We start from the raw sequence: 17,628 nt of genomic DNA, 5'->3' as shown, positions 1-17,628 counted from the left end.
TAAAGAGACAGCAGAAGTTGTTTCTGTAGAGTCAGCAGGCCTCAGTTTTGGGGAGCAAACCTGGGAAAGGACAATGAGATGTGGCCTCCTCCACATGAGCCACCAGAATTCAGGAAGCCATACTGGCTGGTTGTCTGGAGCATGCTGGGCTGAGTGGACACTGACTTGTGCCAGTCTTGAAGAGGGGAGGAGTGGGCTGAGCATCACCCGTGTTTGGGAAAGGGAGTTTGAACAAGAGACTGCTGACTCAACATGAGGCTGTCAGGTGGTGAAGTAGCAGCTTGTGTTCGTCTTTTCCCCTCCAACCCTGCGTGCTGCCTTCCTCCTTCTCCAATAGATTTTGTGTGGTGGGGGCAGGAAAAGGGAGAGGATAAAAGAGCGCTGAGCAAATGTGTCAGAGCCAGAGAGAAGAGGTTTGTAATAGATCCTGAGGAAGGTGGGAGCGCACAGGAAAAAAGCTTGAGAGTTGTACTGAACTGAATTATATAGCAAAGGAGAAGATCCTTTCTGTTTGTTTGGAGTATCACCTTGCTTTTGGATTTTTAGGCGAGCAAAAAGAACAAATTCTGCTATTTTGTGATGTTAATTTTAAAATATCCAGAACTATTTGTCAGCAGTTGATCCATGCCTAGACTCTCTGAATGGGTTTCCTGCATTTAAAAGTGTGCTGTTTAGGTAATACGTTAAATAAATTAACACTTGGGTGATCTCTGTTACCCATTTTTAGGAAGAGATATGCAATTTAGTGGACAAGCGTGTGAAATTTATTGCAACTCTTTTCAAGATGGTTCTTTGGAAGACATGATGTCTGCTTTGAAATATCTGTAGTCTTTTTTGTTAAAGAAGATTTCCTAGTAAGAGATACTAGCTTGTCTGCAACAGCAATGCTTCTTACTAGACACAGAGGATCAAATCTCTGCATATAGTCTATTTAGGATCATTTATTGTAAAGCACTGGCCTTTTTGAAACAAGTAACCAGTCTTTTTATCGGCTTTCATGAAAATAAGTAAGTTAAGAAACTATTACAAATAATTCTCTACTACATGTAAGATGATAGACATGTAGAAGTATAGGTGATATATGTGCATACGTCTTTGCAGAATTAGAGCCTAAAAAAGGAAATAAATTCTATTAAAAACCTGAAAATTAAGGGAAAAGTGTATTCTAGTGAAAGAAAAAATTATAATTCAATACAAACTTTGTTTTTTGCAGAGCAGCAGGATTGTGACTTGCACTTACGGAGTCAGCAACTGGGAAAATGCCAGGTTCTAAAAGTAACTTGTCTTTACATGAGGATGTTATAAATGATACTTCAGACTTGAGTGAAATGAAAAATAACACGTCTTTACATGAGGATGCTATAAATGATACTTCAGACTTGAGTGAAATGAAAATTTCAGATGACAAAGGACCTGCTGAAAAAAGAACAATGACTGTGATTGGGAAGAATGGCTATCCCGACCCCGTGTACATAAACGCAGCTAAGATTTTCCAAGGCATTCGTACTGAAAAGCCCAAGGATAGAATATTGGTGCGATATGGTGATGACTCAGGATCTCCCATGCGGACTCTTAAAGATGAGTATTCTCAGCGTGTATCTTATGAACTGGCCTTCAGTGCTCTAAAATGTAAGTACAGGACTTTCCCAAGAATTGCCAGCAGAGAAAATATGGAAGAACAAAGTCCTTTGTTTCTGCCTGACAGCAGACATTTGGGAAATTCTTTGTGAAACTGCACGTTACTGCTAGACTACTCATCCCTCTAATACTGAAGGAAATTTAAGTGTTATTAGCATTTTGTGAAATCAAACTTTTGAATTGTTTTTCATGTAAAGGAATTATATTTTAGAATTGCTACTGTCTGTGATCAAATTTGCCCTTAATCTTCATGATGTTTAAACTTTCAGCTTTTTCTTTAATGATTTATAAGTTTTCCCTTTTCTTCCAGAGAATCTTGTCAATTTCATTGCATAACTTGTCTTTTTTTTTTTCAGATCAAGATCTTCTTGAAGAAATATTATTAGATAGTTGTGCATATCCATGCCTGTCAATAGTAAGTGAACATTTTCGTGAGGACATAACTTTTATATTTTCTGAGTTGTTGTAATCAGATTATTTTCTGAGGATTCTACAACATTCTTTAAAACATTTGTTGTTTTGAAGTATATGGTAGCCCAAGACTGAAATACTCTTGTCCTGTTTAGATAGTTGTCTAAAGCATCAATCTCCAAGGTAGTAGATATGTTGTTTGTGAGATTCCTGTTGCATGTTACTGCTGGGAATGAAAACCTTCAAAGAAAGAAGGTAGGAGAGTGAACTGTAATGCTTACTGCAGCATAATGCTTGCTCAGTGGTGTTGTCCATGAACCAGTCCATTTCCATGTTCTTTCCTTCCCAGCTGTGTCCCCTTGTGAGGGAGGGGGGAAAAAAAATCATGTTTCCTTCTGTCTCTCAGAGTTGTGAAGTGTACCCCATCAGGCAAAACAATGCATTGAACCCGTGTTTCATGCCCTGGACAAACTATTGTATACAAATACTGTCCTTACACTGGCAAAATTTGGTCCAGTTTACTCTCAATGTGAGAATAAAAATAACATCTAGAGGTGGCAGAGTAATCTGCTGTTCCTTCCAGCTTAGTCTTTGATGCCTTTGAAAATGAGAAGCTGAATTTGAACTGATGTTATTTGTGGAGATTGATGTGATCTAGCAAATTTGATTTCTGGCTTGTTTTTGTAAGGAGGTAAGACTTACATGTGAACCTTTTGGCTTTGGTAGTGTTTCCCTAATAACTCGAGTTTTCTAACTCATTTCAGTCATATTTGTGAGAAGGTAAGCATTTTCAAAGGCATAAGAACTGTAGGAATGTTATGAAGAGGTGGACAAGAATAACTCAGGTGCTGCTAATTACTATCCCTAGGAAGGAGATGCTCCCTGGTTTAAACATTTAGACAAGGGAAGGAGATTTCACAAGTTGCCCAAGTGCGGAGTGGTTATTATATACTGAGCTTATTGGTTGTTATATACCAAAGAGTCCCACAAGAGACAAATTGGTAGATAAGAAGTTTTTGTTAGCTTAGCTATTCAAGGAACTAGAAGAGAAAATTGCAAAGTTTAAATTCTGATAGCATTAAAGGTTGTTAAGATACAGTGTGTATGGGGAATATTTTTTTGATAAGCTACATAACTTTTAAGTTGTATGTTTGAGTTCTTAAAAAAATCTTTAGTGTTTTAGTAATTCTCCATGAGGAATTACTTTCATATTCTTAGAAATAAGATTTTCATTGGAGTTTTTAATGCCTCTAACATGGGAGACTGCTGTTTGATATGGATCTTTTTGCAGAAGTAAAGCATGCTTTGTGTCAGTTTCTCTATACAGTTGCTTTCTGTTGCAGCCAGATGAATTAACCAGCTTGCTGCTTGTGATGCTTTATGACCTACAAGACCGAAAGTTTGAAGCACGAGAGATATTTGATGAAGAAGAACCTGTAGTTCGGAAAATAGAGCGTTACTTATACAGGTATACAAGCTAAGAACTTTTTTTTAGAATTGTAGAATCGTTTTGGAATCATAGAATCGCTTTTAAGGTCATTAAGTCAGACCTTTAACCTAACGCTGCCAAGTCCACCACTAAATGGTATCCCTAAGCACCTCATCTACACGTCTTTTAAATACCTCCAGAGATGGCGACTCAACCACTTCCCTGGGCAGCCTAGTGAAATGCTTAACAACCTCTTCAGTGACGACATATTTCTTAATATCCAATATAAACCTTCCCTGGTGCAACTTGAGCCCATTTCCTCTTGTCCTATTGCTTGTTACATGGGAGAAGAAACCGATCCCCACCTTCTACAACATCCTTTCAGATAGTTGTAGAGAGCAATGAGTTTTTCCCTCAGCCTCCTTTTCTCCAGGCTAAACAGCCCCAGTTCCTTCATCTGCTCCTCATAAGGCTTTTTTCTCTAGACCCTTCACCAGCTGCGTTTCTCTTCTTTTGGACATGTTCCAGCAGCTCAGTGTCTTTCTTCTAGTGAGGTGCCCCAAACTGAACATGGTACAGGGGCACAGTCCCTGGTCCTGCTGGCCACACCATTTCTGATCCAGGCCAGGATGCTGTTGGCCTCCTCTGGCACCTGGGCACACACTGGCCCATGTTCAACCGGCTGTCCACCAGCACCCCAGATCCTTCTCTGCAAGGCACCTTTCCAGCCACTCTTCCCCAAGCCTGTGGCACTGCCTGGGGTTGTTGTGACCCAACTGCAGGAGCTGGAACTTGGCCTTGCTGAACCTTGTACAGTTGTCCTCAGTCCATCACTCCAGCCTGTCCAGGTCCCTCTGTAGAGCCTTCCTGCCCTTCAGCAGATCGATCCTCCCTCCCAGCTTTGTGGCACCTGCAAACCTGCCGAGGGTGCACTCAGTCTCCTCATCCAGATAACTGATGAAGATATTAAAGAGAACTGGCCCCAACACTGAGCCCTGGGAAACATTGCTTGTGACCGACTGCCAACTGGATTTAAATCCATCTACCACAACTCTTTGGGCCTGGCCTTCCAGACAGTTTTTTTTTTACCCAGAAAAAGAGTACATCCCTCCAAGCCCTGAGCAGCCAGTTTCTTCAGGAGAATGCTGTGGGAAATGGTGTAAAAAATTTTACTAAAGTCCAGGTAGACAACACCCACAGCCTTTCCCTCATCCACTAAGTGGGTCACCTGCTCAGAGAAAACGATCACATTGGTCAAGCAGGACCTACCCTTCATGAACCGGTGCTCCTAGGCCTGATCTGGTTGTCCTGCTCCATGACCTTCCTGGGCACCGAGGACAGACTGACAGGCCTGTAGTTCCCCAGATCTTCCTTCTGGCCCTTCTTATAGGTGGGCTTTGATACATATTAGCAGAAATACAGATTTATATAGCCAGTGCCTTTTTTTTTAGTAATTGTCAATATTGAGGATGTTTTTCAGCTTCTAATTTTGTAAGCTTTATTTTTAGTGAGAACCTAGTATGAAGGGAAAGTTTTTGTGTTCCTATAGTTAAGAAAAATACAGCTAACAAACCATCTTCATAATGTAGGTTATTTTGCTAGAAAAAGGTGTCTTGTTTTGGAACTGTTGAAAATTTATTTTTTGTGCAATTTTAGAAGAGAAATTAAATACTCAGTAAACATTCATAAATATGAATGTAATAGAGTCAAGAGGTCATGGAATGGAATAACATCCTTTTATTTAGCAACACTTCTATTATGGAAGTTTGTTAAATATTTATTATTTCAAGTAATAAGAACAATAAAGAAAAGAGGATAAGTAAAAGAAACATTTTAAATAGTGTTCAAGTACTTCTTTCATCAGTCTGTTGATGAACTCAGCAGGCATTTGTTGGCCAAAATTGTGCTGCTGCTGGATTTAGAATAGCCCAGAAAGGTAATGAATATTTTAAGTGCATGCTATTCCTGGAGTGCAGTAAGTAATATACCTTGGCACCTGAAGTAACTCACCAGCAATTTTTATTTGCTTTGAAGTATTGTGTATCACGATTATGCATAAAGCCTGTGGAGGAAAAGTCTGGGAATACTTCCTCTGGCATTTTTCACCTAATAATAAAACCAGCTCCTCGTTGCCATCATACTTGTGTTGTTTATGTACACATATAGAGGGCAACTTTCTTCAAATGCTCATCCTGCACCTACATGTATTTATCTCTTCAAACATACGAAAAAAAATCTGATGATTGTATTCCACAGATTGCAATTCCAAAACTTTTTTTTTTAAGCTTTCCGAGAAAATGGGTACATTTGGGAGTCATCTGTCATAATTCCAGTCCCTTGTGCATTTAAGTAAAATAGTGTCAGCTAGGTACTATGATCTTGCACCTACCATTGTTTGGGGTAGAAAATGCCATATAACTGTGTATTTTATGGAACAGCACTCAGAATGAGGCCTCCTGTTTGGTTTTGGTTTGTGAGCAAGATAGTATTGTAATAGAAAGATGGCATGTTAATAGCTGACATAAACATTTCTAAAATTTACTGAACGTGTGACTATGCTTTTGTAGTTTTAGGACCAAATTAGCAGCTGCACTAGCAAGATGTCGCATCAAAAACGATGCTATTTCAATTGAGTACTTTCTGCCAGAAACTGTACGGAAGCAGGAACAAAATGCTCCTTCTTTACCTTTATATGTTTGGATAAACACATGTAAAATTGGGTAAGGTCTTTAAAGTATCATCTAATACTGATATTTTTACATTCGAAGCGTTTTAGAATTTTCAGGTTATACTAGTACCAGTAATTTAAAATCCTTATAATAAATTCTTCTTAGTCCAGTTATGTTTGGTTGTAGTTTTATATACTGCAGTAGTGGCATTCCTAAACTGTAACAAAGCTGTGAAACAGTTTTTCTTACTATTCTGTTGCTTATGTTGATCTTTCACCAAATAAACGAGGAAACAAATTTTGAAAAAACCCTATGGGATAATTAATTCTCACAAAAAATAGAGAAAAATTCTTTAAAGTTGAGTGTATTCCTGTAAGCCATAACATTGGCAAAGGAGTTAAGACAGACATAATACTTACTACTGGTGTGTATTCTGTAAGGATAGTGTAAACCTGAAATAAAAACACACATATATTCAGTGGGCTGCTATATATGTAGCAGTGGTGTTACCAGTTCTGTACTAACTGATACGTGAACCATACCAGGTTATCCTGTTATCTGTTTTGTTAGACATTTTATTATGTTTTCAGGAATTTTGTTTGCATAGTCTTGTCTTGGACCACTGTTCTGTGCTTAGGTTATAGACTCTTCAAGACAGAGAAGGTATCTTACTCTGGTGGGGATTTTGCAACCCTTGAGCAAGACTGAACTAAAGGCTGCTGTGTTGATCCTATGTTTAATGTATTGTATAAGCTTATGGCCCTGTCTGAAACTGCATTTTAACAAACAAGGCTTGCTGTATAGCATATACCTTTAAATCGTTTTGATATTTGAATTGGAAATGTCAGCATTTCTGCCTTCGCTACATTTACACAAGGATTATTTCAGTTATCAGCCTTTAATTGGCAAGCTGGGCTAGATTGAAAGCAATTGAAAAGACTAAACTGTTGCAGCAGTAAATTTACTACAGTGTCTCCTGAGCACACAAATGTTTGTGTTTTGATGCTCTGAATCCTTCTGTGGAGACACATCCCTCTTTCTTAATCTATTTTATCAGACTTAAAGACTTAATTGTTTCAAACCAGAACTTACATACCTAAAATAGAGTGAATTCCCTTCCTGCACTAGGCAGTATTGCATTCGTATATATACATATATATATGTATATATACTCACAGTAAAAAAAGGCAAAAATCCATATAATCAATGCAAACTATATTTCTTAATTATGTATTTAATGGTCTGAGTTTTATGTTAACAGCCTTCAAGATGTTTTCATAGATTTGAAGGAGAAGGGATTCACAAGAGTTGAATCTGTGTCGTGCTTGGACGGTTACACGTACTGTATGGACCAACATTGCCATGATGTAGTGGTTTTCCCTTCCTCTCTTAAAGAAGAACTGCTTCATTTAGATCTTTTTGCAGACTGCAAACTCTTACTGCAGGTAAGCTGATGTCACCCTTGAATAATATCTGCAAACTAAAACAATGTGTTAGAATGAGGTCAGGTATTGTGTGCTTGTCCTACTATAGTAAGTCAGGCAGCAACATACTCTCAGAGGTTTCTTTGACATTTCTAATAATCAGAAGGTTAGAAACAGATTGGCTTTTCATCCAAATGTTAATGCTTATAATCGAGAGCTACAATTATATTAGTAAATGTTTTAAAATTAATTTTAAAACTGTTGAAATAAACATGAAAATTGATCTAAGAGGCAGTCCCATTTCTGAAAATGTGAGGAAAGTTTCTACATAACTATGTGCTTTACCCTGTTATCAGATAAAGGTATGCTAATATTATAACATCTCTTCCTTCTCAACTGCATATTTGTGATGGAATGACGATGCTTTTTTGTATTTTGTGCAGTGTATTTCCTAACTCTCCATAAGCCCCACTGGTCTTTTTCTTGACTTGCCACCGTTAATCTCTTGCCTCTCCAGGCAAGATTGGTTGGAGGTTCCAGTTGCAGACTGGTGGTTTGGAGTAACCCTGCAGCAACACCCAACCACAAGCTGTGTAAAGTGTCTGATGCTTCTTGAGTGCTTATCAGAAATGTTTCACAGGATACTTTCACTTTATGATTAGCATTTTCTGAAAATTTTAGCTGGAAAATTTATTACCCAACTTACATAGTAATTCTGAGTATCTCATTTCAATGTGTATATTTTGAATAGAAGACTTACAGAAAAGAACTACACATGACAGCCCCATAGGTCACCAGAACAAATTCTGTTACTGTCTAATAATATTCAAAGTTAGGAAACAGAACTCTCAAAAACTCCATCTCTGTGTGGTGGGGTAGGGTCGTACTTGAATAGCGTAAGTAGATACATCAACATTAATGCAAATGTAAAGATTTAGCTTTTTGTTTGTTGTTGGTTTTTTTGTTTTTATTTTTTCTTTACACCAGCATTTGCCAGATTTGGTGCAAAACTTGGCCCCTGTGGTCTGTTTCTTTGCCTTTTTAAGTAATTTGATGGAGGTTATGTCCAATATATCTCTCTTTTCAGTGTCTGTAGTATGAGATCATTTACTCCTGTAAATGGATTTTCTGCATTCAGATCTGCCTCAGTGTTCAAATTTCAGCAACATCTTAGTTCTTGATATGTAAGAACTTCATTTTTCCTAGTTATTTTCAGAGGCTGTGTGAATGGTTCTGCATTTCTCTATTAAGCTGCCTCTGAGGATGAATTTTGCATATTGTGGCCCAAACTTGCCTTTTCTGGAACTGGCTGTCACTAAGAGTTCCTCCAAATGGAGATGATACGCACTTGACATTTCTTTCTATCTACAGATATTATGCTTTCTTATGAGTTAGAATTAAAGTATTTAAGTTTTATGAGTTTAACTTGAGATGCTTGGGTTTGTACTTGTATCAGCAGCTACCCATGATTTGGTTTTCTCCTCCCTTTTTTCTAGTTTGTCATGAAAACTGACATACTTTCCTTATTTGAAGAGGAAGGTCGGCACTCACAGAAACCAGTCGGTTGATCAGATTTCATTTTGGATCATTATTTTCTAGGATAAGTCTCGCAGCCTCGCTGTACACTCTGCACAGGCACTGCTGAATGGGGACGAGGACATTATAGTGGCTCACGCAGGTTCCCATCTGACCATTGCCCATATGTCTGCGCTGACAGTTCACAAGAGGTGCAGTGTTTTTGTTTGTGGCGTCAAAACTTCAGATAAAGCAGCTGAACTGAGGAACTTGTTCGATCACATGGGATGTAAAAGTAGGTGTTGAAACTGTTGGTCTGCATAAAGTATTGTAGATGTTTGGGATCTCCGTAAAGACGACGTACTTCTATGAGGATTCAAAGATCTCTCGTTTGACGATTTGGGCAGGGCAGTAACAACTTACTTTTTTGCTACAACGTGAACTGACAACTCTTCAGCTACAGTCAAGTTAGCCAGAGGTTGCAGATTAACTGTCAGCGATGCAGGGGCCTGAAATATCAGGGTGAAGTTTTTCCATCTACACAATTCCTGTGTGGTGGTTACTGTTGCTGGGACCGTTTGGGTCCATTTATGTGGTATCTTGGCTGTTGCTTTCAGTCTGATTTTCACCTGTTTCTGAGAGCATTAATCCGAAACATGTGCTTGTCCAGTTTACCCAGAGGACACAATCAGAAGAGAGTACAACAGGGTGCTGGAACCCCGTGAGCAGACTTTTCAGTGGGAGATGCTGAGGTCTAGTCCTTCAATCTGTCTGAAATCAGTGGGTCATACTTTGGAGGACCTGGGTCCAGCAGGCTCTAGCTCAGTGGAAGTCAGTGTGACAACACAGCCTCTTCACCTTTATCATGTTAAAAATCAGACAAGCTTGTCTGTATGTAGAACTGTTGAGTTTTCCCCTTTTTTTCCAGATATTCGGTTGTTGCATGAAGACTTTACTGAGATTGAACCAACAGACCCGAGACTTCAAATGGCAAAAGTTATTTTGATGCTACCGCGATGCTCTGCGCTGGGTGTTGGCAATCCAGTAGACTTCATTTTAAATGAACATAAAGGTAACTTTTGATAACAGTAGCTTTCTGGTGAAAACAGTGTTCAAGTACTATGGTCTGTGGACATCGTAGCTGCCTCAGGAAATGGTACCATTGTATAAAATACAGTTCCTTTTAGATTTTTAACTACTATAAAACATATATATTAAATAAGTTGCATAATTCTGTATTTGTAATCTATGTGCAGGCTACTATGGAAGTACAACAGAGAATAAATAAACTATACAGATGATTTTTCCACACAAAGTAAGCAAAAATGTATTTGGCCTAGCTTAGGGTTCTCAACAAGAAAAGAAAATCTTTCTAGATGGATTGAGAATGTTTTGTAAAGGCAATCTCAAGTCAGTAGTACGAAGTTTGAGGGTTATTCTGGGGAGCAGAGTGTATATAGTGTTTCTTTTACAGTAAAAAGTCTATAGGTAGAAAATTTATTTCAAAATACCAATGAGTGTATATAATTTTCCCTTGATTACATTCCTTTATTGATTGTGTGAGTCTACTTAGTGTACAATTTTCATTAATTAGAAACAAATAAGAGGCAGTAGTGATTACAGGTAAAGAAGAATCATTTAGGCATTCATTGTAATTCATAAAACCTAATTTCTCACTACACTAGTAGCAATCAGGTCTGCTACCAAAGTATTTTCTGCAAACAGGTGCTTTTTAAGACACTAACACAAGTTGCATTAATAAATATACAACACTCTGCATTTAGATGCAGGATTGCTGAAGGACTTTCTCCAAGGATCAGTATCTGAGGATAAACTCCGTGTTCTTGCTGAGCGGCAGCTTAATGAGTTGATGCACGCAATGAAGTGTAAGTGTGGCTAGCTCTTGGATTTTTGGGAAGGCCCTATACTATCAGCAGTTTTTATATATGTAAAAATACACTGATTACTCTATTAGTTAGCAGTATGTCTGTAACCAAACCCTTAAATTATGATCTCCTCTAGTTTAAAGGTGTAGTAGCTGTGTCCTAGTATTCACCAGCCATTAATAAGATAATCTTCAGCATTGTATAGAGAGACAGCTTAGTCATACTCACCTTTGAAAATGTCAAGAAGCCCTGAATTTCTGCTGAAATGTGCAAGTATTTGAAAAAAATTATTAAAACACACTAGAGATTGAATTTTACTGTATATAGGAAGATATATTCTATTGGTAAAAATGATATCCAAGCATAATTTTTATGATTGTTTCAATCCTTGCTAAATTACTGTGTATATGAACAATTTAACAGTAGAGAAATTTTGTTTGTTTTGTAGTTAAAGTACAATCTATTGTTTACTGCACTTGTTCACTTTACCCAGAAGAAAATGAACTAGTAGTGAAAAAAGCACTGAAATCTGAAGTGGAAGGAAATAAAGTACAACCATATAGGTATGGAATGAATAGTTTTGTCTATGTAAAAACTAAGTGTAACTTAATTAAGTATAACTTACAATTTAGACTGATCTACATCCTGCATTAGATTAACATTTAAAATCGTTTTTGCTGCCTCTCATTCCATTCCTTTTGATGTTAAAGTACTAAGTAGCATCCACTTGACTCTCATGTTCACATTTGTTCCCATTTGAACTAAAGACAGGAGGAAAGCATCACAGGTTGGAAATAACATCTGCTGACAGAGCTACTGCTTTCATGCTATCAGTAGATAAAATGCAAACTAGAAGTGAGGGAACTTGCTAGCATGCTCTCAGCTTCTCACCCAGAACAAACAGTTTCAAAGGAAAAAGAATCCAAGTCTTAAAATGTGTGAATACTAAAGAAGCGTAAGAACTTCTGCTGTAGGATTGCTCATCCCTTTATTCTGATGAATGACTTCCTTCTAGGGAGGGACAGTAAGAGAACATCTGGTGCCATCATAACTAATATATGTGAAAAGAGCATAAGCAAAAGCACCAGAGAGTGATACTGTATTTTTGAGGTATTATCTTAGAAGATGTTAATGACTTGGCCATTGTGGGGAAATGTGCTGTGTTCAACATATCATTCAGTGTATTTAAATTTTGTGTGACTAAAATGGTAAGTGTTAACTGTGGCCCATCCAAAGAATTTTAAGAGGCATGTTACGTGTAATGTTAAGGTACAGTACAACAAAATGCATCTTTCTTGCAAATCACTGATACAAAAGAGTAGCCTGCTTGAAAATTTATGTTAAATAGGATGAAGTCATGGTATGTCTTGCCAAAGATGCTATGCTAGTCCAAAAGCATATACCGACTTGTTGTATACTGTATTTTCCTTTGTGAGTTGAAATTCTCTGATATCTGTCATGTCTTGACCTCTATGTAGCTATGGGGAGAAATAGGAGGACCCTTGTAACATAAGGGTCCCTGAATTATCTAAGCACAAGTAATACATAAATTCATTTTATATAGAATAGAATTTATATTTTTAAAAAAGATTTTTTTCCCCAGAGCTTTAACTCCTTCAGAAAAAAAAAATCTCCCTTAAATAACCCCCCCACCAAGCCAAAATCTATTCAGTGTTTTGCAGAAAGATCATGAAACTTGCCATGCCACCAAATTACACTTGTGCTTTCAAATACAAGGCAATCTCAGATGGTAAGAAAGGGAGAATAAAATTACATCAGGGTTTTTGCAGACTTGAGCAAATTTGTGACAGAAGACTGATTGAACTTCATAAATGATGATTCCAGAATCAGTTCCTCCTTCCCTGTCCTGCACACATCTGGGATGTTTCTGTGCATAGTTCTTGCTACAATAAAGCTCCTGGTAATCAGCATAAACTGAGCAGTAATAGAACTCCATAAGTAAAATATATAGCGTGTTTATGTTTAAGATGAAAGCTCAGGCAGTTTAAGATGCATGTGCTACTTAACAACAGTCCTTGTACACTTTCCTTGGAATTAGGTAACTGATGAAAAGAACGTGGGATGGAATGAAAAACTGTTGCAGAATTACTAGCTGTAATGTGTTGTAGTGTCTTTTGAGATGCAAATTCTACTGATAAAACAATCTGTCTGATCATCACAGATCTACTTATTAGAAAAGTCCTTTTGCAAGAAAATTGAGGGCTTTTGAGAAACTCTTACACCAATTGTGCTTATCTGTATTACGTCTTTTGGAATTACTGTGCAGTGTTGGAGTGGTGTTGAACCAAAATACGGCTGTGCTGGAGTTTGAGGTCCTACAGCTGGTCTGTGCAGAGGATTTCAAACGTGTCCCCACTGCCTAAGCTGACCTTACCTTAAGGATATGACAGTTTATAGCAAAGGCTTTACCTTATGTAAGGGTACATGTAAACAGGTGGGTACAGAGGATATGCTGTGCATTTCCCTTTGGCCTGTCAAATTTGAGTTAATTTCTGCAGACTTCCCCTTAAAAATGGCCTAGCCAGCCAGCAGTGCTTACACCTATCGAGTGCATTGCTCCGTAGCTGTCTTGGAATAAAGCTCTGTCTCCAGAGGCTCAGTGGAGCACTGGGGAGGGGCTGTATCTTAGTCCTCAGTGATGCAAAGAGAAGATAAGAATTGCATAAGGATGCTCTGAGAGCAGTTTTTCTGTTCTGGAAAAGCTTAGTTCTAGTTTAGCAGCATTAAAAGCCGAGTCCTTGAGGCCTGTTTATAACAGCCAGGGGTTACTGGAATAGAGGGAGATCCTGAGAAAAGGCTAATTCTTCCTTCCTCACTGATGCATTGAAAAACTGTCAATTTGAAAAAAAAACCAAAACAACAAACTAGCACTTGGTTGTTAAAAATAGATGAATTTTTCTAACCTAAGATTTTTAGCTTAGATAGATGTATTATTTATTATGTCCATATACCTAATAACTCCAAGTCAACACCTCTGCAATTTCTGTGTACCACTTAGTGCTTTCGGAGCATTCCCCAACTTTATGGACAACTTGATAATCCAGTAATAGCAGACCTGAGAGAGAACATAGATGTTAATTATGTTCATACATATTTATAATCTGGTGGTTAATACATTTAATTATTGAGAAAAAAATTATATGGGAATTATTGAAAAAAATCCCCACAATTCTAAGATGCTGAATTCTCATGTTTTTCTTGAATTGCATTTGTTTAAAATGAAGATACAACCCTACAAGACCGTAATGGAAGGATGTAATTTGGAAGTTACTTTTAATATATCCTTGTTTATTTCCTTTTATATCCTTAAATATTATTTTCTGGTAGTTTGTTTATTTTTCGCAGGCTTATTCCTCCTGCCTTTTGTATTTGCTCCAATTCAGAGGCCTCCACTGATTTTTTTTTCAAAATGGAGCCATCAAAATTTTCCAGTGGCTGTTTTCTAGCTATTCTACAAAGAGAGGTAAGCTAAGAAAATTACCATTTAAAAACACTTTGCAAAAAAGAACATTGGCACTTTCCACAAAAGAATATATGAAATGGAACATTTTAAAAAATAATAGAAAATCCTGGCTGTTCTTTAGTTGTCTTAAGAACAAAGAACAGGTGAGCAGTTGAAATGTGCTACTTGTAGAATTTTATGACGAGCACGGTTTCCCACCAGGTGCCTTTTGTTCTGGAGCTGCTGGTGATCAGAGCTGTCTTTTGATCTAAGTTGGTGCCAGGACCATCCAGAGGAAATAGATCATTGCTGTCACACCTTGGAATGAAATACATGGCTGGCTTAGACTCGGGAGAAATGTGTTATTCCAGAACATTTTTTGTTATGTCTGTATGTGGCACCAAGGTTTTCCGGTGTCCAGGCAGAACAGAGATGAAGAATTCATTATAATTTTAATAAAATAGGTATGAATACGTTTCCTTCTAAAACTAAGGCATATGCAAATCAGGCCTGAAAGACGAGGGGGCTTTTGCTGAGTGGATGGAAAAATCTTGGCACCGTTCTTGAGGAAAGGCCTTAAAGGGCTGGTTTGCATCTGTCAGCATCAGCATTTTTCTCTTGTGCCTGAGAAAAATATGACTTCTTTCAATAAAAGATGAAGGGAGGGAGCTAATTAGAATTTCATTGAAAATTAAAGATATGAGATCTTATTTGGTTATTTGTACCACTTTCTGTCATACTGCAATTACGCTGCTTGAAAAAAGCCTGTGTCTTGGGGGAAATGAGAAGATTTTATTAAAACTAAGAGAATCGCAAATGAAAAGCCTTTCAAGTTATCTATTATTGACCTCTTTCTTTTCAATGTCAAATATTTTTTAATGTGGCTCCCCGAGTTAATAAATTTTAGTTAATCATACTGTGTATATCTGTCTACTGTATCGTCTTCCTCCAACGAAACACTTTTTTTTCAGGTAGTTGAGTAGTCAAATTCTAGTGCACAGAAGCAATTGCTCCTCTGGCCAACTTTTAGGCAATTCTGGAAGTGAACATTTTCCACAAAGCATAAAATATATACTTATAATTCAAACTGGAATTTCTGGTTTACAGAAACCCTTTTCTTGGCTAGCTGCAAATAGTTTCTTCCTCATTGCTGCTCAACATATTTGGATGTTGACTTGGTTTCTCCTTCATCTAGTTTTGAGAGTTCCTTGCTTATGTATTATGAGCAAGGATTTTCATTATCATGAAAATTATTCAAGTTCAATGCTATAGATAATATTTCTGTATTTTAGGAACTATTTCTGATACACTCACGTGTATGCATGTCATTACAGATAGGTTACAGAGCAAGTCAGTGTGGGACTCAGTACAAAGTCTGGAATTCAGTTTCCCCTCCTCAGGCCTGTAGAGGGCAAAGTTTCTGAAGAGCAAATGCTCAGATACTTGGTTACACAACAGTCACATACTTAATTTCTTAAATAAATAGCTTGGTTAGCATGTGACTTAAATCTTTCTGCATAGTTTTTTCATGGAGTAAATTCTGAGGAATCTGGGATTTAAAATACTGAGTTTGCAACTCTCTTGTGGCTTAGATTCGTTGTCGTTTCCTTTGAAATTTTCAGGAAGATCCTTCTGAAGGTGTGTCTGTGAAAGATGTTTTGACTCGTGCTGCAGCAAAAGGACTACTAGATGGCATTGTGGGAAAATCGAAGCAAGAGAAGAAAAAGCAGAAAGTAACACAACACAGACGTAATATTAGTGGCATAAAGCCAAAGACTGCAGAGTTCCTTCACCATCGTAAAGCTGAGGTTTCTGTGTCTAAAGCAGTTGGTGATAAACAGCAAAAGAATGTGAACCAGCCAAACAGGTACGTTCAGCTGAAGAAATCTGTCGATCCAGACACGGCTCTGCCTAAAGAGCTGAAGCACACATCCCTCTTGTCACCAACGGGCAAGGTGCAGCATCCAAGACAGACGCTTGTTAGAAAGGCACGCGCAGATCGCAAGAGGCTCGTATTGAAGACCGTGGAAATTGTTTTTCCTCCGGTGGTACCAGCAGGCCAAACTGCACAAGGAAGCAAACCCAGGACATCAACTCATCCGTGCTTTCATGGCTGGACTGGAGCAAAGGGTTCAAGCGACAGGATACTTCCACCACCTCTGCCTAAAGTGGTCAAGCCACACTTCACCATCCTCAGCCACAGCCGTAAGAAGTTTCAGACTTTGCCCTAACTTTATACAGAAGGTAAAGACTCCTGTGTATATTCATTCATACTCTCAGTATGTCTGTACACAGGGTAATGTTGCTGTGGGAAAGAGGTATGTTGTGGGATAGTTGTATAGAAGTACCCATATTCTTTTAAAACTAGTAATTTTAAAATTTTGAAACAGTTTAAAGGGAATGGAATGCAGCTGCATAAGGCTGATAGTTCGGAGGAGTCAAAAAACGTACAGGATCTGTAGGAATACTCAATTTCACATTGATTTTTTTGAAGTGATGCTACATTTTCTAAGTGGCTGTTTCTCTTTACAAGTTCTAGATGCCATTTCTGTGACCTGCCATTCAGACTCTGACACATGGACACTATCACCAGTGTCATAGAATGGCCTAGGCTGGAAGGGACCTTAGAGATCATTTAATCCAACCTCCCTGGCATGGGCAGGGACGCCTCTCAACCGGATCAGGCAACACTTGGGGACTGAACGGGGATTGAACCCTCGACCTTGGTGTTATGAGCACCACGCTCTAACCAACTGAGCTAACCACACAGCCTTATATAGAAGTATAAAGAAGAAAAATGGCAAACAATGACAGAGGGACAGTAAGAGGAACCTTAAGACTCATATTTTTAGATTAGAAGCGTTGTAGAAATTACACAAAGACAGCAAAGCAAAGGTAGTTGTGGCCCAGAAAAGAAATTTTCCTCTAGGCAATCATTTCAGATACTTGGCAAGAGTGTTGCCAGTAGCAGCAGCTGTATGGTATGGAATCTTAACCTATTTGACCTGTGGGTGTGGATTTAGACTTGTCCAGTGAAAATGTTTTAACATCTCTATTTATTTTTTTTTTTCCTTGCGCACACCAGTCGATGTAGCCGGACCAGCACTACTTTTAGAAGAAAGGATGTGACTGATACTACACCAGCTGGTACTTGTTCATCAGATAAATACCATAGCTTCACTGATTAAGTAAA

At 38.1% G+C, this 17,628-nt stretch overlaps 1 protein-coding gene across 1 annotated transcript; it reads left to right on the top strand.

The window, feature by feature from the left end:
• Window positions 1-1,337: 1,337 nt before the first annotated feature.
• Window positions 1,338-16,666, top strand: NSUN7 (NOP2/Sun domain family, member 7). Its single transcript, XM_009876244.1, has 11 exons — window positions 1,338-1,629; window positions 1,995-2,053; window positions 3,393-3,517; window positions 6,046-6,198; window positions 7,409-7,592; window positions 9,171-9,381; window positions 10,015-10,158; window positions 10,871-10,972; window positions 11,421-11,535; window positions 14,339-14,456; window positions 16,058-16,666. Exons 1-11 carry the CDS (start codon window positions 1,389-1,391, stop codon window positions 16,664-16,666), a joined length of 2,061 nt encoding a protein of 686 aa, XP_009874546.1. The 5' UTR covers window positions 1,338-1,388.
• The last annotated feature ends 962 nt before the right edge of the window (window positions 16,667-17,628 follow it).

Source organism: Apaloderma vittatum, unplaced genomic scaffold, assembly GCF_000703405.1.
Source record: "Apaloderma vittatum isolate BGI_N311 unplaced genomic scaffold, ASM70340v1 scaffold2369, whole genome shotgun sequence".
NCBI classification, from domain to species: Eukaryota; Metazoa; Chordata; class Aves; order Trogoniformes; family Trogonidae; genus Apaloderma; species Apaloderma vittatum.
The sequence above is the reverse complement of the archived record's forward strand: the minus strand, read 5'-3'. Positions and strand labels throughout refer to the sequence as shown.

Coding starts and splice junctions, on each gene's coding strand:
- NSUN7 (XM_009876244.1), top strand. CDS start 1,389: ATGAAAATTTCAGATGACAAAGGACCTGCTGAAAAAAGAACAATGACT. Junction 9,382..10,014: donor CGATCACATGGGATGTAAAA/GTAGGTGTTGAA, acceptor CTTTTTTTCCAG/ATATTCGGTTGTTGCATGAA. Junction 10,973..11,420: donor GTTGATGCACGCAATGAAGT/GTAAGTGTGGCT, acceptor TTTGTTTTGTAG/TTAAAGTACAATCTATTGTT.